General features: G+C 38.4%; 1 protein-coding gene across 8 annotated transcripts in view; it reads right to left on the bottom strand.

The window, feature by feature from the left end:
* DGKI (diacylglycerol kinase iota) overlaps positions 1-26,539 on the bottom strand; it is a 464,727-nt gene that overhangs the window by 221,986 nt on the left and 216,202 nt on the right. For 6 of the 8 annotated variants that reach the window (XM_050782372.1, XM_050782373.1, XM_050782378.1 and 3 more), the window contains 4 exons: positions 19,836-19,907; positions 16,231-16,347; positions 5,686-5,760; positions 5,123-5,221 (listed from right to left, as the gene is read on the bottom strand). In XM_050782372.1, the coding sequence (XP_050638329.1) occupies positions 5,123-5,221; positions 5,686-5,760; positions 16,231-16,347; positions 19,836-19,907 (363 nt within the window). The remainder of the gene's footprint in view (positions 1-5,122; positions 5,222-5,685; positions 5,761-16,230; positions 16,348-19,835; positions 19,908-26,539) is intronic. The other 2 variants (XM_050782374.1, XM_050782376.1) reach the window with 1 other exon arrangement.

The raw sequence follows: 26,539 nt of genomic DNA, 5'->3' as shown, positions 1-26,539 counted from the left end.
CAAGTTGAGAGATTAGAAGGCATTGTAAGTAAAATATCTGAAATGTGTCTTGAAAAATAAGTAAAGTCTTTCTTTCCACCCCAAATAGATGAAGTTTCAGAGCTTGAGATTTATAGAAAACAAGGAGTCATTGAAAAGTCTTAATTAAGAGATTCAGACCACCTTTTTTTTTTTTTTTTTTTTTTTTTTTTTTTTCCTCCAAACTGACTTTTTTTATGCATCACTCTGGCTACAGACTAAGGAGCCAGACCTATCACAGGGGCTAGTTTGGGTCTTAGCTGCCCAGTTCTTCCACCAATATTATGATTTCAGAAACAGGACTTTCCATAGATTCATCATTTGGTTGTTTTAATTCCATCTGTTGAGGCTGGCTGGACAAGAAGATCTTGAGGTTAGATTTTGACAAGTGTCCTCATCTATTGACTGCCCTCTGCCCTCTTCCTTGCCTACTCTAAACCTTAGGAGCCTAAACTTTTATCTAAACATAATTATCCTTGAATTATCACTCGGTTGCGAAGTTTCCAGTACTGAAGAAAAGTAAGTACTTCATTAAAGTTGTTTGTCCAATTATTTAGAAACAGTTTTGGGACTAAAATTTCTCATCTGAAGTTATTTACTCTTTCTGTCTTCCACTTCTCCTCACCTTGATGTGACTGGCCCCCAACTTAGGAGGGGTGACCCTAGTCTGAGAAAGCCTATTCCCAAATGGTGGTGTAAACTCAGCTGGCATGAGTCTGTCCACAGACTGGATACCTCTTCCTTGATCACCCTACTGATAAAGACCTGGGGCTTTTAATCCAAGGATCCAACTCCTGCCATACCTCTACCCTAGGATTCCACATCGAACAGCATGCAAAGCCAGGGTCTGGATCCCTCGGCTCTGGGGGATGATCAGCTAGAATCATCCTAGAGGTCAGAACGTTGCTTTACCCTGAAGTTAAAGTCTAGGTCACTGGAAGAGAAAGTCATGAGAGAACGTGAGGGAGAGCCAGTGTGAAAGCAGGAAATACTGAGAAACATCACAGGATTCTATAAAACTCAGAAATATGCTAATGAGGCCAGGACCTCAAAGAAAAATCTAAGTTTTGACATTAAGGCAAACAGAAGTGTAAGGGAGGGGGCCTATTTCTCTAGTACTCGAAAGTTTCCACACATAGGAGGGGATTGCATTGGAGTAAACTTTATCTTCTACTTACTATCTCTTTCCACAGAAGGAGGTATTCAAAGTTGAAATTCTTGGCTGGGCATAGTACTATGATCCCAGCACTTTGGGAGGACGAGGCAGGCAGATCACCCGAGGTCAGGCATTCCAGACCAGTCTGGCCAACACAGTGAAACCCCGTCTCTACTAAAAATACAGAAATTAGCCTAGTGTGGTGGCACATGCCTGTAATCCCAGCTACTTGGGAGGCTGAGGCAAGAGAATTGCTTGAACCCAGGAGGTGGAGGTTGCCGTGAGCTGAGATCGTGCCACTGTACTCCAGCCTGGGTGACAGAGCAAGACTCCGTCTCAAAAAAAAAAAAAAAAAGTTGAAATTTTGGTCCCTGATTCCTCAAATAATTCAAATCCCAATAATACAATAGCAGCAGCGCTACCAAGCTCTACAGCTTTGCAAAACACCCAGTGTCATCTCTACCTTAAGAGTGTTGGAAAAACAAAGAGACAACTACTGCAAAGTTTAAAAGAAGAGATTTAGCAACCTAGGTGTTCATCAACAGAAGAATGGATAAAGAAAACGTGATACATATACGTAATGAAATACTATTTGACCATAAAAAAGAATGAAATCCTGTCATCTGCAGCAACAAAGATAGAACTGGAGGTCATTATGTTAAGCGAAATAAACCTGGCACAGAAAGACAAAAATTGGCATGCTCTCACTCATATGTAGAGGAGCTAAAAAAAGTGGATCTGACAGAGGTAGAGAGTAGAATGATAGTTACCAGAGGCTGGGAAGGGTGTGGTGGGGGTGGGGAATGACCAGAGGTTGGATAGTGAGTACAAACATACAACTACATAGAAGAAAAAGGTTCTAGTGTTTGCACAGTGGGGTGACTATACTAAACTACAGTATATTGTACCTTTCAAAATAACTAGAAGATTTGAAATATTTCAAAGAAAAAGAAATGACAAATGTTTGAGGTGATAGATGTGCTAAATACCCATTATACATGCCATAAATGTATCAAAATAGCATATGTACTCCATAAGTATGTACAAAAAATAATGTATCAATTTAGAAAAAAATTAAAGAGTTTTAAAATATGGGATTTCTTAAAAGAAAGACATAGAAGCAGTCCTTACATATGTTCATCCCAATACATTCCTTCAAAATGTTTTCCTCACACAAGTAAAATATTACATAAAGAAAAAAGCTATTTTTCTTGCCAGTAGGTGGCAATACTGCCCAGTCATTTACTTAAAAAACAGAAGACTAAGCAAGTTAAAAATGAAAAAAAAAAAAAAAAAAAAAAAAAAAAAAAAAGTCTAAAGCCTAAGTTTCAAAGAGGGAAAGAGACAGGAATGCTTTTATAGTTAAAAGCAGGTGAATAGAATAAGTAAATTACGAAAAGGCAAAACTCAGGATTTAACAAAAAATATCTATTTTTCTATTGATCACAGTAAGCTCCTGCTAACCAGAGTATGGTTCTCTGAGCAGCAGTATCAGCACCTGCGAGCTTGTTACGAATGCGGCATCTTACGGCCCACCCCGACTTACTGAAGCAGAATCTGCATTGTAACACGATTCCCAACCGAGTCATATGCACATTACATTCCACCATATTACTCCTCTGTTCAAAAGCCAAAAGGTTTTTTAAGCTAAAATATTTTAAACAGCAAAAAAACTAGTTTCCATTGCATAAATCCAAAGTCTTCAATATGAAGTATCCTGTTTCTTAGAGACATGATTCCATAGGATCATTCTGATCTTTATCTAATCACATTTCCAATAACTTAATATGCATGCACCACTCATCATATTGTCCTCAAAATGAATAATCGGCATCATGACATCTGTTCTTCTAATCCTATTATACAATTATTTAACGATGTGCTGTATTCTAGCAATCACAGATTCAATGATGGACCTGTATCCCAACAGTGAAGATGCACATAGAGCAGTTATGTTGCAGTTCATATCATGCAAATGTGTACCAAGGGCTATCGGGGCATAGTGGACAGGATGACTGATCTCCAGAAATGGTTCAGAAAGGCACCACTGAGCCTTGAAGGATGAACAAGAATTTGCCACACAGGAATCTGCCACAGTAAAGAGCAGGAAAAGGACAGTCCTTCCAGTCTTCTCTCCTCTGCATAACTAAGTAGTGTCCATCTTTGACTTCAGCCATGTCCATGACACCATTTCCTTATCGCTCCCAAGTCACTGCTTACCTCTGAAATACCATAGCACTGCAGTCTAAGCCACTCAATTTAGAAGTCACATGCAGTTAATGTTGCTTAAATTATTTTCCATTTGTTCCTTTTGTGTCATTAACAAACAAGATGTCTTTAGAAAAGTTCACTTTAAGCTTCCTTGACCTCTCTTTTCTATTTAGTGAAATAGGAAGTAATATTAGATAATCTCTGAAGTCCCCATTAATAATAATTTATACATAGACTGGAATAGGAACAGGCTATGTCTTAACTGGATCATCAGCTCCTTAAAGAAATAGATAACTTACAAGCTTCTGTGTGCCCTAGGAAAGAGAGCTTATAATGATTTAATAAACGCATCTTATATGTGGACTGTCATGACAAAATATATTTGAAACTAATTAATATGTTGTGCTCAGGTGGCCAAAATCATGGAACCAATTACATTTCCATGTTTCATGGTTCCCAACTGCATCTCTAACCTTTGATAGGACATAGAGATACTAGCCCAAGAGAGTGGGTATGGTTCAGGGAAAATTAAACCTCATTTCAAGGAAACCAATGTCTAGGTCCTCCTCTAACGATGTCTTAGAATTGCCATCATTACTCCGCAAAGATCTCTCAGCAACTCAAAAATGCAGGTCTTGAAAGCAAATGGTTTCTTTGCTTACACAAACTCTTTTCTTTGTTCTACAAAATGTTAATACACATTTTTATCATAAGTTTTTGAGAATTTTGAAGAAAGAGATGAAAGGAGGAATAATATTTCATTTAAATCATAAGCTCCCATAAGAGAAGTTTTATTGTAATTAATACATTCCAGACAATGCCCATTGTCTTTAGTAATAAGAACATCATCTTGGACCATTGGGTCAATTCTAATTATACAACTTACCTTCCTTATGTGGGATGACTAAAGGGTTTCAAATCTCCAGTTGTTTATTGTAAAACCTGAAGGAATCTTGTCTCAAAATGTAAAATATATACTTCATGGATAAAGAAAATATTTTCTCATCCAAACTCAGACGAAAATAACAGAAAATTAAAGCCCATAGAAGAGTATTGATAAGAAGCCTCAGAGAGTGGGAGGAGAATTGGATGAAGAGACAAAGACCAGGATTCAAGAACAAATTCTGTCCTTTAAAGAGCAGTGTGACTTTAGGCATGCCTTAAGACTTAACTTTTCTAAGTCAATTTCTTTATTCTCAAAGGAGATAACTATCTGTACTATCAAATTTGGGCTAGGACCAAGTGAAACCTTAAGAAGTTGATATTTTCTATAATGTTGGTGGTATTTGGTAGTGATTATCATGACTCATGAATCATCCTTCCTTCTTCTCTGAGGATAGGGACGAAAGTAGTTGTATCTAAATGGCAACAGAAAGAAATAAAAAGAAGTTGATAAAGGACCTCCTAACTACAAGAATTGAGGAATCCTGAAACATTTGAACTAAGAGAAATTCTGGAATATCCTTTCTTGAAAATCTGTAAGGAAAAAGTCAGTAGTTAGGTTTAAGTGCCTCTGTTAGAGTCTTATATGGAAGCAGACAGACGAATTATAGAACATCTAGGTTTTACGCAGCCCTGTAATGTGTAAAGCTATCAGAGAAACAATAACCTTGTTCCTGAGAAACCGGTGTCTTCCAAAGCCTGGATCCTAGTGGTACTATTTTAATTGGCCGTGAGAGTTGTGTCTTCAAGAACTTATCAAAACTTCTCAGTTAAAAATCATGAAAAATGACTCACCTGGTTGCCTCCACTCTTGGGATTCACAAATACAAGCAAGGGTTTCATGAGAGGAGAAGAGATGGGTTTTATCACAAAAGGACGACCTTTGTTTTCCTGCTGAAAGAAGCGATCAGCACTGTTAGGATACACATCCATGGCTTGAAACGCAACCCCAAGGCAAGGGAGGTGGAAAAACCCTACATTTTGTTTCCCAGGGCTGACTCTTAACACAACTTCCATGTAAGACTTGGAAGACAGTATCTCAAGTTATCATTTGCTCCAGAGAATTAAGCCAGGCTTTTTATTTTACTCTGTAAACTCCAAATATTCCAGAAATACTAGCTTTGATCTTCATCATCATCATCCTGGGGATAATATTTCCAGGCAAGTGCAGAGGTTAGTTTTGAGAGTTTGTTTTTTTAAAAAGAACAGAAAGAATTCTATTGTGGTTAGAGTGCAGTGAGGAGAAAGCAGTGGTAGAAGATAGATCAGAAAAATCAACTTAGATCTGATCTCATAGGGCAGAGTAGGTTATGGAAAGAAAGTGAAAATTCCTCAGAATAAAACTCTGAAACACCTACTTCCATCCCTCTTTTACTGGCTTTTCTTTTAAAGCTTGTTCTCTTCTTCTTCCGATTTGAAGCCTTCAGTGAGTTCTGTAGGGAGAGAGAGAAAAAAGCCTGAGCCCAGAGGCAACCAGCCCAGGAGCTTTCCCATGCAGAACCAAGTAGAAGATGGCGGCAGCGCATGCTGTTCCACTGCATGCTTCTCATGCTTTCACACTTCCAAGCCACTGTTCATGGGTAAGCCACAGACAGAAATCAGTTGAGTGCTTCAGAGTAAGCGACTGACTCTCTACCACATGGAGAGGCAGGGAGTAAGAACCCCAGAGGCTCTCATGGACTCACATAACAACACATGTTATACCTGCCAACCCTCCCAGTAAAAATGGAAGAATCCCAAATTCTCTGAGGGGCTCCAGTCTCCCGCCCAACCAGGTTCGTCTCCCGCCCAACCAAGTTCAAGTTCATCTCCTGGTATGGAGATCACCTATGTGGAAATGTAAAAAAGGAGGCCATTTTTCACGTTTTTCTTTTTCTTTTTTTTTTTTTTTTTTCTCAGTTTACTCTTTTGGTAATGATCTTTTCTAGTAATAGTCATAAAATGACTCTGGACCCTACCGAAAATTTATGATCCAACTGTCCTATCAGTTGTCTGACTTGTAAAATGCAAAGATAATACTCACCTTAAATCACTAGGACAGTGGGGTGGAAGTCATTGTTCTTTCTTTCTCTGTCTAAAGACCTAATGGTTTAAAAAGTTTCCCCCCTCCCAGGTAGCCTTGATTTTTTTCTTCTCATAAAAGTGCCTCAAACTTGTTGAAATACAGTGACCCCCAAATTTACTTTCCTTGTCTTTCTCTTTCTAGAAATTTTATAGACCACAATATTGTGATTATTTCAACTAACCATTTTCCCTTAATATTTGATATAGATGCTTTGAGTAAAACCTGTCATAGGGATCAGTCACAACCCACTGATTGAAGACAAGATAAAAACAGATTTAATTAGTGGAGAGTCAATGATTAATTAGACTGCTATCTTTAAAAGGCAAGATATTACTGACCATATAATAGATGTTTAACAAAGTGTTGACAGCAAGAAACGCAGAATTCTTAAATCAAAAGTTTACATAAGTATATATGCATGCATTGTTTGAGTAAAGTTGTCCAACAGCCTCAAGAAATGCAAATGTCTATTCTTCTACTTTTTAATGTATTCTTTTTTCTTTGAGCATTCAAAATAATCTTTAGTATAAAGTACATATATTAAGGCATCCAAATTAGTAAGCTCCTATTTAGCTTTTATTTTACTTTGACTTGGATTTGGGGAAAAAAAATAAGTTGACGTATGACCTGTGTTCACCAGGGTTGAGGGAAATTTTCAAAAACTACCATCTGTCCCAAGGTTTTCTTTCCCCAACAGATTAAAAGATCTCAGGATCTCAGAATCACATCAGAAAACGAGAGATCCAGGAGCTCATTGGTGCTCTAGACCCCAGGTCATTCCTCATCACTCACTGTTGACTATACTTCCCCCTGAAAATATATCTTCAAGTTTCTAAATTCCCAGTTAAATGGGTCTTTCATCATGTCCCTCACTGAGGAACATTTTGCATTATGAAAGTATTTGCTATATTTTGATAGATTTCTGTTTGTTTAAAAGGGAAGAAAGGTGATTTGGAATCATTAATCATTTAATCAGCCAAATGATCTAAGAAGAATGCTAGAAACCATGAGGCTGGCAGGAGCAGTATGTATTCGATGTCAATTAACAATGCTCGAAATGCTTCTCAACCATCTCTACACATTGGCATCACCCAGAGAGCTTTGAAAAATGCTCATGCCTGGGCCCCATCAACTATTCTTTCATCTGTTTTGGGTAAAGCCCAGGCAAGGATACTTTTTAAAAGTTCACCAGGCGATTCTATCACGGAGTGATGGCTGTAGAAAGAGGAAAGTGTGGAGACACATAGATTGTGTTAAGCAGAAGATGAACAGAGACAGGAATATACGTCCGGTATGGACTCTGAATCTCCCTGTTATGAGATCGTGACCTTGACAGAGTCAGTCAAACTTCTGAAATAACAGTTTCTTAATTTTAAAATGATGGTGACACTACCCACCTCATGGGACAGTTACGAAGTTATAACCAGCAAAGGCACGTGAAGCAGTTAGCTGGGTATTCATCCCACCATAAGCACTTCAGTAAATGTTAGCTCATTCTAAACAATGCCTCATTCTCAGCTGTGTGTCCCCAGCACTGAGCACAAATTCCTGGCATATAGTGTACACTCAAATCATTGTTGAAATAATGAATAAATATTACTATGATTCACAGCACTTACTGAGCCTCTCCTGATTTGGGAAAGGATCCTTGGGAAGTGATGCTTGCCTCCTAACTTATTTGTAGTTTTAATTCATTTACTGCCAAGAGCAATGCCAGACACCAAGTGCTTGCAGGATCATGCTATGGACCTGGGTCCTTGACAGGACTCAGCAATTAAACTCCAAGAGACAGATCTCACACATCAGGCTAAGATTGTTTCTTAAACTTGTCTGATCATAGAACTCACAGTATTTTCAGGTGATTTTGATGATCAAGTATGTATGGGGAGCACAGAGTTAGAAAAACACATTAAAGTAAGGCTTGATGTCTGAAAACAGAGCAGGCAAAGAACTCAATTCTTATAGGGAACAGACACACAAAATGGGCTTTTTTTTTTTTTTTTTTTTAAACATAGAGGTAGCAAATACAAGTGCTTCTAGCCTCACCAAACCAAATGCATTTGAGGCCTTCTTCAGTTCACAGGACAAGAACAGGGCAGAGACCAAGCACAGTGGTTGACTTACAGTACCTGGGCGCATCTATGTGAGCTCTGAGTAAGCTTACAGCCCTACGGATAGTCAAACACAAAAGATAAATAGTAGGAATTTCACAGCACACCTCAAAATCCCATGGTTCCCTTCTATTTTTGTATAAATACATATCTCTATTTTGTATAAATATGTATCTATCTCTATCTCTAGGAACAGATGGGTGTGAAGACAGATTTTGTATATGTTTTGACCATGATGAAATAAATCACCTACTCTGGATAATCTACAGGATTGCTTATCCTGCCTGGGTCAGTATTGTTGAGAGAGTTAAACAAAAGAGCACACTTTTCGAGAATGTCAAAATTACGTCAATAAGTTACTGTGTAGAATTGTTAGTGATATATGCAAGAAACCTTTAACACTTGTCCTATGTTCCAAAACAAACCATCTCTATTATACCAAAGGTAGCTAACTTGGTGATACAAGGCATGCGCTTTGCAAGATCAACACTAAAAACACAGTGAAATGCTGTACCCTCATTTGGATTTTTGCATTCTTCTGATTCCAACAGTAGCCGCCCCCTAGACATTCTGTGCCTGCTCTTTTGTTAAAGACCTAAAGAAAAAGGCTTTTTGTTTTCCTGTACTTCATACCAGGATAATTTTACCTTGCACAGAAATAATCCTATCAACAAAAGCCTGATCTTACTTATGACTCCTTGCTGGGCTATTAAGAAATACTTATGGGTAAATCACTCAGCTGTGACTGAAACTTAACTACCTCTTACTAGGCTTCCGGGATTTTTCCAGGTTATAAGATCACAAATGACTGGTTATAATAACAGATCTCAAGAGAAGAGATCTGTTCTCTCTTCTGTGTCATCCCAAATAAAGTCTTCCCCCATCATATACTGGACAAAACTCTGGTAGACAGTAGGAGAGAGAGTAATGGACTTAGTCTATGAAAGTGCATTCTACTTTGCTGTGCTCCCACTGGGCCAGGGAACAAAGGCTGCTCTGAGGATGGGCAGGCAGAAAGATAAAGAAAACTTATTCCAAAAGTTACGGACAGGGTGGGAACAGCTCCAGCCAGGCCTATTTGACTAAATCACAAGTACTAATGAAGCTTTAGAATTCACCAAAGGAAATGGTTTGGGCAATTTTGAGGCTAATTTACAGGATATTATTGGTCCTTGCACAAAATTAGCTATTACATTTCATGGGTTCCCAGCATTTTAAGAAGATTACCTAACCAGAAGAGATAAACAAAAAAAGGGAGACTATTATGAAGAAAGCTCATACAGGGCTAGGAAGAAATGAATGCAGCATTGTTGATAAGTAGAACATTAGAAACAATATAAATATCCACCAGTAGGCAGAGGGATCAATAAACTGGGATATATCCACAGCATAGGATATATACAGCAATTTTAAAAATGAGTTAAGTCTACATATAGTAATATAGACTTTTCCCAAGAATCTTTTTTTTTACTAAGAAAGGCAAGTTTGAAAGCATTGTGTGAAGAATGATTTATTAAAAACACACACCCTTACACTCAAAGTGGTTCTGTATTTCTTCTGTGGGTGCATTTCCATGCACGCAAATGCACAGTAAAAACTCTGCATATATCATAGGAAGAGACAGGGGAGATGCTTATCATTGTAAATGCTGGTGAAAGGAGACTCTCTTATCTGAAATGTTTAATTTTTACAGGGAGCATATTTATGTATTGCTTACATTACTACAAACTAAACAATAAAAGATTGAACGCTATCATTCTTTCAAAGAAACCAGCTTGTTCCCACTCAGTATTATGAAGTCACAACAGGCTATATTAAGGAAAGAGCATGGAGGATCAATTTTATATTCTTTTTAGAAGATAGGAGAAGTCCAGTGAGATTCATGAGAAAGTTACAAGAAAGGGACAGTCTGGAAAATTTAGGGGATCAAGTGCATGATATTTTTCCAATGGTGTCATCTCATGACACATAAGTTCTGTGAACGCTTTCTCAACTGTGGTCTTCTACAACTTGACCCCACAGAAAATTCACATAGGTCTCAATCCATCAGCTCCCAGTATATGCACAGGTATTTGAACATCTTTAATCTGCCTGTCCAATCAAAATATTGCCTAGTGATATTTTCAGTCCGAAAGAGAAACATTGACATTTGTAACTTTAAATATAACTTGGACTTCAAATATATCAACAGATTCAGGCTTGATTCTTAAATTCTGGGTTTTCATTTGAATTATTTAAAATCATCTACCTTCCATCATCTTTTTATTTCTACAAAATAACTTCTTCATCTCTCTAAATAATGAGGTGATGAAACCCAGCAAATCAACCAAGCAGCCCTCACTCCCTTTAGCATCAAGGTTTCACACAGCTGCCAATTCCACAGTTGCGCGTGGAATAAAAATGAAATATGCAGTTTAATTCCAACTCTTTATAAACCATGTCTCCTGGCCATAATACACTCAAATAGATTTCCTTTACTCCTCCTCTCTAGAGTCATTTGTTTAGACACAAATATACCAAATAAAGCTGACTTTATTTAAAAATCCATCTTAACTGTTCTCAGTAAGTTCTATCAACTCCTACTGTCCTTCTCAGTCCTTGTTTCACCGACACTGCCTACATCCTTTAAGGCTAACCACAAATGGCATATTTTCCATTTAGCCTACCCTGATCCCCATGACCGAAAATGCTCCACACTGCTTCATATTCACACTGTGTTTATACATCTTAGGTAGCACTGACCACTCTCCACCTTGGATAGCTAGACCACCTTGGATGCTGACCATGGCTGATTTAAGCAACTTGTCTGGCCCCTTCCTCTCACCATCCTAGGTGTGTTTCTCCCAAAGATGCATACTGACCAAAAAGTAAATCTTCCAAGACAGTAGGAGGCACTCTTTTATTAAGGATTTATACATGGCTGAATTCCTCTTTCAAAATCCACAAACACTCTGCCCAGTGACTTAGACAGTTCTAGCTATGTTCCCCACTATTGAGTATACTCTTTGTGGAAATGGATCACGTCTGATTCATCTTTGGACCTTCTACTGCATACAACAGCATCTCTGAATGTAGTTAAATAAACATTAACTGAATTCAATTAAGAACATCTTCTCTATTATTTATTTTGAAGCAGTATGATAGAATATAGAAACATACATATATATATGTAAATCCTCAAATTTGGAAAAACATTTTACTCTGCTGTTCTCCACCTACCTTCCAAATTTTCCATTTGTTAGTCACTTCCCAATGTCTTAAATGAATTCTCTAATATATCTACCTCCAAGTCATGGCTAAAAGCTTGCCACCCATTGGCCGGGTGTGGTGGCTCACGCCTGTAATCCCAGCACTTTGGGAGGCCAAGGCGGGTGGATCACCTGAAGTCAGAAGTTCAAGACCAGCCTGGCCAACATGGTGAAACCCCGTCTCTACTAAATACACAAAAATTAGTCAGGCGTGGTGGCAGGCACCTGTAATCCCAGCTACTCAGGAGGCTGAGGCAGGAGAATTGCTTGAACCCAGGAGGCAGAGGTTGCAGTGAGCCGAGATCGCGCCACTGCGCTCCAGCCTGGCAACAAGAGCAAAACTTCATTCAAAAAAAAAAAAAAAAAAAACACTTGCCACCCATGATCTACACACTATAAACTAGAGTTTTTACTGTCATCTATGAACAGGTCACAGACACAATCACTTTTCTCCTTGTTTTCTTCCTCATGGTTTTTTATGTCTATAGAATTTAACATTGGTGTCAGAAGAGTTTCAACAGAAGAGTTTAATTGTTCAATATTACATAAATTATTAAGTGGCTACAGCAAGGTTATTATGGGCCCAGGTAGTATTGGCTCAAAAGTCAGAAAGCTCTTAACCACTGCTGCATTGTCCCCTATAGCTCACTATACACCAGCTTTTAAATACACTATGGTTCATTGGTTAACTTACTTGATGGAAAGGCTATTAAAATTGTAAAACATCTGATTCAGCAAGCTGGCTACAGAAAGACAGTGAGGCAGTGTGGCATACCAATAAGAGCTTGTTTTCGGAATCAAAATTCCTGGGTCCAAGTCCCATCTCAAACTATTTAATAACTGTATGACCCTGGGTAATTTACTTGACTTCTCTGTGCCTCACAATCCTCAGATATAGAGTGAGAATAACAGGATACCTTCTCATAGGGTACTCTGATGATAAAATAAGATACTGAATGTAAAATACTGAAAATTTTCCCAACACATTATTGTTTCTTTCTCTTCTTACTATTATTATTATTACATTGTCCTGAATCATAGATGGCAATAAAAAGGTACATGTTGAATAATGAATTTGGACTTTGCATCCAGACTGTGAGCTGTAAATCCCATATCCCATTAAAAGTAACCAAGACTCTAGAGAAAGGCTGATTCCAGGTATGGACAGGAAATGCAATAAATGATCCTGGGACGTGGTATTGTTCCTAAAACCAAGGAAGCTCTCAAAACCTCATGGCTCATAACAAATGGAGACAGACTCCACGTGGCAGAGGTTCCAACTGGTTGGAGGTGAAACAGTATGAACATAAGAAGAAGAACGATGACATCGTATTGAAAAACACATAATACATAAAAACATCATTAAGCAATTTCACAACGATACTCTCCAAAAAAAAAACAACCACTACTACATCCTATAAGGGTTGCTAAGGCATCAGCTTATTATTCTGAAAACTTACAAGTAAAGGCAAATACTCAAACATTTGTCATGTATTTGTTAGGATGAAGGAAATGTCTCTTCTAAAAATCATAGCTAAAATGAGTGAAAATTGGAAAACGACTCCTTGGCAACCCCTAATGCAATAATAGACTTTGTCAAAAATCTTTGATAGATAACAATGGATGGCAAGCTGATGGTGAACTTTATGATAGATGGATTAGGATGACAGTTCCTAAACCCACTGATTGATCTGAGCGTCACTGAGAGTGAAATGGCTGATATCCGCTTCCTGCGATGGCAATATGACAGAAATACGAAGCACTGCCAGTGTATCCCTTTTACCAAAAAAAAACCCCTAAATATAATTGAGTCTTTGTGTCTAAATATTAGTTTACAAGAAATATGGGCAATAAGAGAAATAATTTGGAAACATGGTAAGAATCAGACAAAATCAAAATATGGGAAATCCTTTGGGTAAAGTAACCCAATTTCATCAACGAGTAAGTGGCCTGAGAAATAAGAAGGGGTATTGTTCTAAATTAAGGGAGACTTAAGAACTATGTCAACAAAAGGCAGTTGTGAACTTTGAATCTTGACTTGAAAAACAGTAAAAAAAGATATATTTTAGACAACAGGAAAAAACTTTAAGGGACTATTAACATGACTGAGACAGTGGCATTTGGGGTTTTTTTTAGTGCTATCTTTTACAGAAGCATAATGAAGTGTTCACAGACTAAGTGGTATGCTGTATAAGATTTGTTTTAAAATACTCTAGTTAAAGAAAAAGGAGGGGGCTTCCACTTCCAGGAAGATGGGGTACACGGGGTGAGGCCAGAAGGAAATGGATGATGTGGCTCTTGACAAGGGACCACCAGGGATTCTTGTGGGGACAGAATGTTCTGTATCTTGACTGAATCAAGGCCAATATCCTGGTTGTGATTTTGTACGATAATCCTGCAAGATGTTACCATGAAGGGAAATTTTGGAAGGGTGCAAGTGATTCCTCTGTATTGCTTCTCACAGCTACATGTGAATCCCAAAAGCAAAAGGTAATTGATAAAATGAAAACATGACGTGGCAGGAGACAAATGAAAAAGAATGGCAGAAAAGTTTATGGCTAGAGGATTCATTATAATCTTTCTCTTTCTTCATTTGCTTGAAAATTTCCATTAAAAAAGGGTTTCTTAAGGTTTAGAAAAGTAAACTTTGCAATTTCCCTACAAACTGGTATTATCTCCTGATTTTCCTAACTGTTGTGTCCACAGACTTCCAAATTCCCACACCACTAGGCGATTCTACACACTCTTGCTACTTGTTTCTTTCTAAAATACTATATATATATATATATATATATATACACACACACACACACACACACACACACACACACACCCCTTACTCTATCACTCCTCGCTTAAAAGGAACTCCTCTACTTCAGGATAAAGTTCACGGTTATAAAAAAAAAAAAAAAAAATCCCTCCACAGTCAGGCCTGAGCAATTGTGTGTTCATCTCCCACACACCCTCTGCATAAACCCTGCACTTTGGTCAAACTAGACTCACAGTTCCACAGATATAATTTTGGACACAGTACTTGTGCCTGTGTGCCTGCTACTCACTCTCTACTCTACAGACCTAAATCTCACCCATTTTTACAAAGCAGAACAAAACCCATCTTCTTTATGAAGTTTCCCCTTCAAAACAAGATTCTCAAGAGTAAGGATCATGTATTTTATCGCAATGCCTACTAAACTAGCCTTCCTGATACAATCGAGGTTTTCAATGGAAGGATGTGGATTTCACTGAACGAATGTTTAATGTAAAGATTTGGAGAGATTACCAAATTTTAGAAAAATTTAAAAGAAGAAATGTTAAAGAGATTTAAAAATAAAAACTGGAATTTAGTACACTTGAATTTCAAATAGCAATACTATATTTAATTTGTTTTATCACCTTGGGCAACTCATTTAACATATCTTGGCATTTGGTTCTAAAATATAAAATGAAGCACTAGGCTCCTCATTTTTTAATATGTAGATACTATACTTGCCTCTGGAAATAAATATCCCAAGGGCTTCCATGCACTATAATTTTATTCCTAAACATTACTCATCAACAGAGTCTAAACTTTATATAAAATACACAAAGCAAAACAGTATCCCAGATCCACCAGTTTTTACATAAACCTGAGTCAACAAGAATGAATTACGTGATGAGTCTGGAGACCGCAGGAAGTAGGGCTACCGTGTCATTTAAAGGTATTGCATTTGATAAGACTTCCTAAAGTACCTGCACCCTAAGGGAGGTACAGTCTTTCTTCCCATAGCATTAAAAATCTGCCATCCCATAACTTGAAGATAACTGTCAAAGATGTATAGTACAAAGGCAGAAACATTTTATTTCAAAGATTATGACCTTGTCAAGAAACCACTAAGATTTCCCTGAATACTGAGGTGGAGACTCACAAGGACAGGAAGTGCACTGGGGAGAACACAGAATGAGATTAGATATTAAGAGAATAAATTCTACTTTGCCTTAAGAAAAAAAAAATGTCATGCTCTAAGCCGGCCTGTGTATTCAGGAAGGTCATGACTCATGGTCTGCCTTCCAGGTTGGAAGCGGCAGGAATATTAACCAAACCATGAAGCCTGCACAGTTTGCCCTCATATTAACCCTCTGGGGATGCCCAGGTTGGAAGAGAACAGAGTTGTATAAGCATCAGCTGTACCCACCACTAGTACTCAGTGAAACTTGGAAGAGCACCTATCAAAGAGAACATCATTAGCACATGAATGAGGAGGCAACATTCCTGCTCTAGAACTTTGAATTCATTAGGATGTGGAGGTTGATTCCACGAGAGAGCCCAACACGGGGAAAGAGATGGGCCAATGGGATGAACTGTGGAAGCTAAGCACAGGGCCTTGGGGATGAGTGAACAAAGGTCATAGGAACCCAAAGACTAGTCTGGGGAGAAAAGCATGAAGCAGCAGTTCATTTTTCTCTGCACTGGCCCAGCAGCACCAGAGTCCTGGCAGTTACCTGAGGTTTCTTCACCTTAATGATCCAAGTGGGTGGGACAATAACAGCAGCATGAGCCCCCAGGGAGCAGGGTTCTTCAATGTGATGCAGCATGAAGCAGGTCACCTTATTGTGAAACTAAAGAGAAAAATAGGCCAGTAAACAATTCTGGTCAAAGAGTAATGCTGCGGCAAGAAGGGATAAATATGTACACGCACACACACACACTCATTACATGCACAAAAATACATATGCATGCACACATGCACACACAGACACACACTGAGGACATGCTTTCCTCATCATGACCCAGCCAGCCCCAGGAGCTTAGAAACCAGATTTCAAATTTATTCCGGTTTACAAACTTATAACATTGATGACAAGAAATCAGTCTAGTAGGATGAAGCCTGCTAAAACTTTCTAATTGTTGCACGGAATATTTACTAAAGTTTTAGAGTCTTGGAGGGTTCTACTAATCCTGATTTTGCGCAAAATTTTCACACACACTTCCCTTGACCTGCACTGGCCATGGACTTGGTTGATTTAAGATAACGTTGAGAAGGAAATGAACAGACAGAAAGGCAATGCCTACCACCTGCCTTTCCTTTCCCTATCATAGATATAAACCCTCCCAGGTTGTCTTTCCAGTTTAGAGAGGGCAGGAAAGAAGCATGATGTCTGTTCTACAGAGTTGAAAATCCCAGAAGTAACAAAGTACAAAGAGATCGTTTCTATTGGGTTTGTCTGGGACTGCTAAAAAATATACAATGACCCTATTACTCTTGGCAAGTCTAAAGTGATTTTTGCTTTTGAAAGGAAGTAAATGTAGGCTAATGCTTGAAACAATACCACAGTATAAGGGTCTTAATTCTATACCCCAACAGTGACACTCAGACTGGTGACCTTAGGTCAGTCAAGTTTTCAACCATCTTTTGTGTGACTATAATGTGATAGTGGTGTGTAGTAACATTTATTTTTCTGAAAAAGAAAACTAAAATCAACATTATGCAATAATTATAGGCCTTAAATTTTAATCATAGTGATTTTAAAAATTTAACCTCAGTTTCTTCTTAGATTAGACTTCACCTAACTACATAATTTAGCATTTTAACTGCAACAATGTTAAAAGTAAAAAGTATCACTGATAATAATTATGCTGAAAACACAAACACAAATTAGGACCGTCTCCAAAAAAATCTGGCAAATATGGTCACTCTAATTACATTACATAACATTAGAGAGGTTTTTGTTTTCATGTCTTCATGTCTTCAAGATCTGCTATGATCCTGTGGCTAATTACTAATCAAGCAGTTGTGTATAAAATACTGATAAATTAATAATTCTGTCTGCCACCAGTTATTTATGATCTGCAAACAAATATACCAGAGAAATACTTTTAACATTTGAATACCTTCTTTAAAAACTGCTTTTTCTTCTTGGCAATTCAAATAAACCCTCAAATGTATGACCACTGCATTTCTAAAATGTTAGGGATCGCAGAGACTGCCTATGTCAAGTCTCTCAATGAATACTTGAGTAATCTCCACTCTAGAGACTCAGAGGTACATCCAAGATTGCACAGTTTTTAAATGATGGAATCAAAACCGCATCCCTGGAAATCCAGGTCCCAAACCCCATATTCTTTCTCCTGTACCATAAAGGGTCACATATTTATTTGCTTGTCTGACATCAAATATCCTAAAAGGGGTTCACCTGGACTGTGAAAACATATCACCACTGTAATTTGTGTTCAAATCTTTTGTGTCTATCGTCCCTACGAAAATCGCCCTCTACAATGTGGGAAACTGGGAAATTCAAAGATATGTGGAACTGACCAAAGCTCTACCACAATGGTCAGGTGAAAGTTGTCCTTTGTAGTGATTCAGTTGGACTACAGATTAATAGAAAGAGAGCACTCATGTTCATTGTAAAGTGAGATTGAGTTTCCAAATTAACTGAATCTGGATAGACCATCTCACCACAGCCTGGTAGCTGCACAGGGCAGGAGCAGATGCAGCCGATCTGAGCACACTGCTGCCCAGAAGGCTGCCCCACCAGTGGGGTCTCGTCAGATCAGAAGAACCAGGAGCAAAGATAGCAGCACTGGGAACCCCTGCACCGCAAATGGAGATAATGCCTTGCTGGTAAAGAGTTTCATTCAAGGTCTAGGATGGCCTTAGAGTTGTGCACACATTCTTGAACAGATGTGCAATGATTATTTATGCAACAACTAACTGAAAGTGAAAGAAAATGCCAGGAATAAAAAATGTTGCAGGATTGTGATGCAGTGACACTGAGCTTTCCAGACCACTGAGTCTCTATCTAGTGACGGCAGGTTCTTTTGACATGTAGGGGCTAGAGATATTATTAGTTTGAACTATATGGAACTGCCAAAATTTAAATGGTTTTGACCCACAATATGTCAATTTCATATGTTTCAACAAAATACGTCTGTTCCAGCCCCATGGCCTGTGTTTAGCATGATGTGTGTAGTGGCATGGGTTTTCTGCAATCCTTTAACCTCACCAAGACACCACAGCCTTTCCTTTGCAGGTCTCCCGTGCAATGAAGGGGTTATATATTCCAACTCATTCAAAAGAATAGGGAGATTGAGAAATTACAGCAGGCATCAGCAAACTTTTTCTATAAAGGCACAGGGAGTAAATATTTTAGGTTTACAGGACCATCCACCTCTGTTGCAATTACTCAGCTTTGCCATTGTGGCACAAAAGTATCTATAGACAACACATAAATGAAAAAGCAGCCACAGACAATATATAAATAACTGGGCATGGCTGCATTCCAATGAAATTTTATTTACAAAAATAGATGGCAGCCAGACTTGGCCTATGAGCTGCAGTCTGCCAACACCTGGGTTAGACTATATGTTATCTGGTAAAAGAAAGAACAGGTGCACAGGTACACGGTTACAAACAAATAAGAAAATGTAGCATCTGGTACAGACAGAGGAATTAGGCTCTAAATAAAGTGGGGGAAAAGGTAGATTGAAGAAAAGTAAATAGGGACGTTACCATCAGATCCTAATGAATATATATGTTAAAATGTAAGAAAGAGCTACATTTCAGTGAGCATACAGACAACATCCAAACCTAAAAAAGCATACAAGAACCACTCTTCTTATCCTCACACTTAGCCCCAAAATAAAAAGTCATGCACTTTAAACATTAAAACCAGAAGAGCCAGGATTCGTGTCCACCCGTGTTGGAGGGACCTCGTATGTCGTACGTTGCTTTGCTTCTAATGTTGCACCTTCCTATATAGGAGGAGTTCTCAACAATATAGAGGCACTGGGGGGAAAATGTGGAGTAAGAAGTCCTCAATTCTAGTCCCAGTGTTAGAATTAGGGAAGGATTTTCTAGTCTTTGACCCCAAGCTTCAATATATATAAAATACAGAAGTTAATTTATCTCTCTAGTGTATCCCAGTTCATCTATGCTATTGTTCTATAGTTTCAATCTGTCTTTCTTCCTCCAAGGATCCTATATGAGAAAAGCAATACATTAAATTAGGAATGCCTTCTACTTCCAAGGAGGAACTCAAATAATGACATAAGTGTATTCCGACAAAACATGAGCCCACATTGCTTTATTTCATCCCAAACTTACCGCCTGCTTGCACCAGGAACAGCTGATAGCCACAATCTCTTTACTGTGGAAGGAGAACTTTTGCTGGAAGCCCTGGGATATTAGGACAAGAGACAGAAAATTTAAAACCAACTCAGTTACAGCACACATTTGCCCTCCTGAAGTGCAATGACGTGAATAAGGCCAGAACTGTCACCCACCACTGGAGGGAAGTAGAACTGCAAATGCCACATTGAGCACCACACTCTCCACTTTCTGCCTGCAATGATTTTCTATTCCCGAAGCATTTCGAGTGAGAGAGAGAGGAGGTGCTGGTATTTCCTAGCCCACTACTACTCAAAGTCAAACACACAAAACGAGGTTTTTGAAAAAATAAATATAGTTCTGATATATTTTTATTACAACCAAAGGAAAAGCCACTATTGGTTCACATGGTCTTGTATAACAAAAATCATTCATGTTAGAGGCTCTATACACCTTTAGCGTCTGAGAACCCAGAAAAAAAAAATGAAATTTCAGAGACAATAACTGGAACTCAGGGTCTTGGAGAAGTCCAAGGGTGTAGTAGTAAATTCAGACACTTTCATAAGCCCCTTGAGATGTCTCTACTCAAAACAAGCAGCTTTTAATTTTTATTCTTTACCAGGAAGCAATGATGAAATCAATGAAATGGTAAACCCAATCCTCTTAAAGGAACAAACTGAATTACTTTTCCATCAAGAAGAGGTGATTTTCGGCTACTGCTGTCCCTAAATAATGGCCGGAGATAAATAAGTAGTATTACACAAAGAATTTTTTTCGCCTTCCCAAAGCTCATCCATTTCCCTCTGCCTGTGAAATCTAAACCCAAACAAAAAATTCAAAGCCACAATAAAAAATGTTAAAACAGAGCTTTTGTAAGGTGATCCAAAGAAAACAGAAAGATGTGATAGGCAGGAAAGCTATTCAAGGCACTGGCTAAACAAGTCTGACTTAATGTGTACAGATAATTTTTAAGTTGAAAATCCATTACAACATTATTAAATGATGTCCCAATGGCATTTTTCAGTGCCCATAATCCCTGCCCATCTGCAGTACTTTATATACTACCAAGCATTTCCTCCTTTTGAACCTCTATCCTCTCTTGATTTCCTAATACACCGTCCCAGTTCTCTTCTACCTCTCCAGTCTTCTGTATGTGGACAGACGACCAGGACTGGTTTCTCTACTTTTGCTCCAACCTCAACTACCACTTCCAGAGACATGACCTTAAGATCAGACTCTCCTGGGTTTTGAAAATTGTATCCATCAATACCTCCTTCTCAAAAACCTAAGTGGTATTATCACTCCCTGTGCAGAAAAGAGTTAACATAGCAAATCAGACTTCTTAGAAAGGCTGCTTGCAGCTGGATGCGGTGGCTCATGCTTGTAATTCCAGCAGTTTGGAAGGCTGAGGCAGGTGGATCACCCGAGGTCAGGAGTTCAAGACCAGCCTCGCCAACTCATCACTACTAAAAATAGAAAAGTTAGCTGGGCTTGGTGGCAGGCGCCTGTAATCCTAGCTACTTAGAAGGCTGAGTCAGCAGAATTGCTTGAACCCAAGAGTTGGAAGTGGCAGTGAGCCGAAATCGTGCTACTGCCCTCCAGCCTGGGTGACAGAGCAAGACTCCATCTCAAAAAAAATAATAATAAAATAAAAAATTTTTAAAAAGTAAAGAAAAACTGCTTGCAAGGTTGGCCCTTGGTTGGCATCTGGGAACTTGGATTTCAGGAAGGTTTCTCCAATTGTCAGCACAGTTAAGAGTGTCTCATTGGGCCTAAACTGTTTGCACAGGTGGGGCATGGTGGCTCACACCTGTAATTCCAGCACTTTGGGATGCTGAAGTAGGTAGATCGCTTGAGCCCAGGAGTTTGTGACTGGCCTAGGCAACACAGTAAGACCTTGTCTCTAGATTAAAATTTTTTTAAAAAAAGAAAAGAAACGTTTTGTGCAAACAATGTAGTTTATGCTGAATCTCTGCTGTCCTTCTGGAAGTCTGGAATTTTATTATGTGCAATGCAGAGGGTGCTTATGTAAAAAGGCCTCAATAAAAACCCTGGACACTGAGTCCAATATTCCTTCCACATGTGTTTCACAGTACATTGCTGCAGGAATTAGGCACATTCCGTGTGATTCCCCTGGGAGAGAACTCTTGGAAGCTTGTGGCTGGCCTCCTCCAGACTTTGTGCCATGAGCCCTTCCCTTTGTTGATTTTATTTTGTATTCTTGTGTTGTAATAAACCATAGATGTTAGCACTACAGACTGAGTCCTGTGAGTCCTCCTAGTGAATCACTGAACCGGGGGTGGTCTTGAGGACCCTTGATATGCTCCTCTCCTCCAAGATAACGACTCTTGCTATTTCTTCTTCTGCTGATGGTCACCTCCCATCCAGATTTTTGCTCCATTTTCTAACTTGTCCCTCCACTGATAGTCTGTTGTTCCCTTTATTCCACACTCTATCCTGGACACTGCCACCAGGTAAAATGATGCTTTCTAAGTTTCTGCCTCCCATTCAAAATACTTGAATGACACTTCTTTCCTTACAGATAGCAGAATAAGCTCTTCATGCAGGTATTCAGGGCCACCCATAATCTTCCCATCAATTTTCTGACATCTATCTTCCACTCCTTTGTATTATAAATTCCTGTCCAGAGTGAGACAGGTCTACTCATATCCACAATATGTTTTATTCTTTTATAGTGCTATTTCTTTATATATGGCTGTTTCTTCATTCCCAACATACCATCTAGAAACCTACCCCCATTTCATATACAGTATCTAAATTTGGCTTCCACTAAAAAATCTACAAGTCTCCCAAAATCACCTCAACTCACTGTGATCTCTCCTCCTACAGACTTGCCTTGCCTCGTACCTACCCTTGCCATTATAAATAGCTTCCCTATGTGGCTGGTTATTTTGTATACACATGTATTATCTCTCCAATGGAACTGTAAGTTCTTTGAAGGCAGTCAGTCCTTGTATAGTTCTTAGCAACCTGGCATAGTTCTTTGAACATCATAGGCATGCCATGATATTTTCTGATTAATTGAACAAAAAAAAATTGCTGCTATTCCATCATGATCTAATTACCAACTTCATGCTATCCAGACATTATAAGCCTTACCCAAACCACCTGAAAATATATTTCCTCACAGCATCCTTCCAGGCAAAAAAACTAACCCCTACAGACACTGCAAAGACGGTAGGATTCTAATGTTCATTTTTAAGTCCACAATATTAAAATGCTGCATGGATAAAAATCAATACACTAGAATTTGTGGCACAACAGCAGTAGTAGCCACAACTAGAGGTCTGCTAAATGTTACGGTTTTAAATTTATCATTATAAGTCTTAAATGCAATCACCAGGCCACCATTCTCTCCACTTAGATATCAGATGGCTGTGCATCAAACAAAAGCTGAGGAGAGATGGCAAAGCTCAGAATCATTCTTGGATCTTCTTGTTGGCTGAGTGATCTTAGGCAAATCACTTAACTCTTCTAACTTCCTCTTTCATGTGAAAATGAGAATGATAATAGAAACCTCTCCTATAACACTAAGTGGTTATAAGCATCAAATAAGGCCATGCATTTAAAAATCTTTATAACACTTTACTTATGTTTGTATTTAATGTGTGTTTATATAAAATTAAGGAGTGCTTTTATTGCTAAGATCTATGAACAGGAACCTCTTCCACCATCTTGCTGAGAAAGCTTTCTGGTGTCTAATATGTGACTAAGTGATGCTCTACTCAATGATACAGGGTGAGTGTATCTAGCCCCACCTCACCACTAAACATTAGCCGTCTGGTTTCTGGGAGAGAACAGATACAATCCACTGTGGTACTGACAGCTAGACCGACACCAGAAACAAACAATAAGGCCAATCACAATTGGGGCACTGGGCACTACACTTATGCAGTATTGTGGCAGGACCCTTGGCAATGAGCCCAGTGGTAATCAACTCTGTGCTTTGTTTTAGATTCTTGTCTGGCAGACTCACAGCAACCATAGCTTCAGGCTTATCATCTAACACAGAGGTATAAATAGAAGCACATCAGAGCCTTCACGAACCAAGTTCCCACTAAACCACCTGCTATGGGAAGACTTTGGCCAGGCTCTCAGCATGCCAAAATGAACCAGATTCCAAATTGCTCATTTTTAAATGTTGGCCCAAATCTGCTATTTTGGTACTGACAGATGCCCTGACTGAATTTCAACTGACTCTATGATTTTTAAGAGCTGTTTAGTTCAGCACTGTCAAAGAGGAAAATAGGGATGGGAGGTCAGATGCTTTGGATCCAACTGACTTCAGAATTGAAAATACCAAGAACATTGAGGAATTAGGTCTTTTTTTGTTCTTTGGGATTTTTCAATCAAACTTAACCTTTGGAATAAAGTTTAAACCAGGTTTATTGAGCACTAAAGCTTTGTTGCCTTCTGACTTCTTCTGCCATCTAAGGCAGGTACCAAATGGCACTCAGTTTTACAGCTTTGGCTGAAACCAGTAAAAAAGGGCTTGACTTAAAATAAGCTGAATTTATTTCATTATTTCTGTATTTAACTTTGTTTAGGGTGAGAGAATATTCTGACCATAGGCTGATTCCCTATTTGACTTGATTTGATCCAACACAAGAGTTGATATTCTTCCTGCCTCCAAAACTTTAAACAACAAAATAAACCTCTCCATATCCACTAGCATGTCCAAGGCTCATAAAGTATTACAAGGGACAAACCCACGGAATTATAAAATAAGACTGACTCAATTTGCTTTCATTAATATTTATCTTAAAACACAGAACTCCAAACATTTTTGCACAAATACTTCCTATGATTTTTGAAAAAAGTACTTTTACATATTTTATATTTCATCTCTAAAATGTTTATCTTAAGTTTAACTAATGGCAAAGTTAAATTTCTAGCAAAATAAAATGAAAATTTTAAAATGAAACTATTGGACCACATATAAAGGTATCCTATGGGATAGCAATAACATAGTGATTTGGTACACACTAGTGTCAAGAACATTTTTCCATTTTCACTTTGCTAGAAGACCTCAGACTGGTTGTGGTGTTTCAATGTAACCACTTCCAACCCTCCAAAATTGACAAACAACTGTGATGTTTGGGCGTTCCACCAGTGGAAGCAGATAAGCAACTGAGACCTTCACATGACCCAGGTACAGACCCACACCAACCTAACTGAAAACTTTTTTTGCTGATTAAAAAATGGCATTTGTTTTAAACAACTATCTACTGACTTATGGACTACATCTGTCTTGTCCAGATTGTTATCCAGAGTGTAGCCTTCAGTTTTTAACTAGCAAAACCCACCATAAGCCAACTCCCTAATACATACACAAATTATTGGCTTTTTCCTTGAACAAATTATTCAGCCCAGTTTTCCACTGATACGTGTACCCGTGCCTGGTAATGTGACTAATGTGAATCCTTGAAAATTAGGCTGGTTTGATAATATGCCTTTTCCACAGTTTTCTCACAGTGTAAAAATGGTAGCATAATATTCTAGATTTTGCAAAACTAGGGTTTATTTACTCATAGAAAACCTAAGTTGGCCGGGCACGGTGGCTCAAGCCTGTAATCTCAGCACTTTGGGAGGCCGAGACGGGCAGATCACGAGGTCAGGAGATCGAGACCATCCTGGCTAACATGATGAAACCCTGTCTCTACTAAAAAATACAAAAAACTAGCCAGGCGAGGTGGCGGGCACCTGTAGTCCCAGCTACTCGGGAGGCTGAGGCAGGAGAACGGCATAAACCCAGGAGGTGGAGTTTGCAGCGAGCTGAGATCTGGCCACTGCACTCCAGCCTGGGTGACAGAGCAAGACTCTGTCTCAGAAAAAAGAAAACCTAAGTTATCTAAATTTCCTAAATTTTCTATACAAATTTTACTAGTCTTAAAATTGTTATAAATATTTAAGATCTTCAAAACGTAAACATATATATTCATCTATATTGGATTACAATAAACAATGTCTTTATAATTTCTGACAGTGCTGCGAATTAGGTGAATCTAGATAGTTACTTTATTAGAATCATCTCTGAAAAATCTAAATGCTTGTCTCTTGGATTTAATTACAATATCTCTTACGGCATTAATAAAAGACTGAAAGTTTTCAGTGCCCTCACTGTCTATAATATCTTCCTGTTCCAGGGGAATCAAGGATTTATGCCCATAGATTGATATTTTATTACCCCCCTGTATTCTAAATTCCTCCATTCTATTATTGTTGGTAATCACAATATATTATTAATCAAAGCCAATCAACCCCATCATCCTGAGAAAGGTTTTGCTTTTTCCATTCATTTATCTGAAGGCTCCTGCTACAAGCTATAGATCATTCAGTCTTCTGGGGAAAAACATTAAAAATTTAAGGCACAAGATTCTCAGTACAACTTAACAACTCTTACCACAAATGTGCCATGCTGTATGAAACAACTAAGGCATAACTTCCACGACATCTTCATTTCGGAAGCAGATGCCTTCGTGGAAGCAGACAACTTAACCCAAGACCGTGGAATTGAGACAGACACCTATAACAACCGCAACTGATTTACATTGTAATTTACATTAACTGTCTTTAGCTATGATATTTATATTTCATATTGCTATGACTATCCTGATTCTAGGACAAAAATATTTTGTTCAGATAGTGCTATATTCAATAAGGCCAAAATTATATATGAA

This window comes from Macaca thibetana, chromosome 3 (assembly GCF_024542745.1).
Source record: "Macaca thibetana thibetana isolate TM-01 chromosome 3, ASM2454274v1, whole genome shotgun sequence".
Taxonomy (NCBI): Eukaryota; Metazoa; Chordata; class Mammalia; order Primates; family Cercopithecidae; genus Macaca; species Macaca thibetana.
Note: the sequence above shows the minus strand (reverse complement) of the source record. Positions and strands in the feature narration are given on the sequence as shown.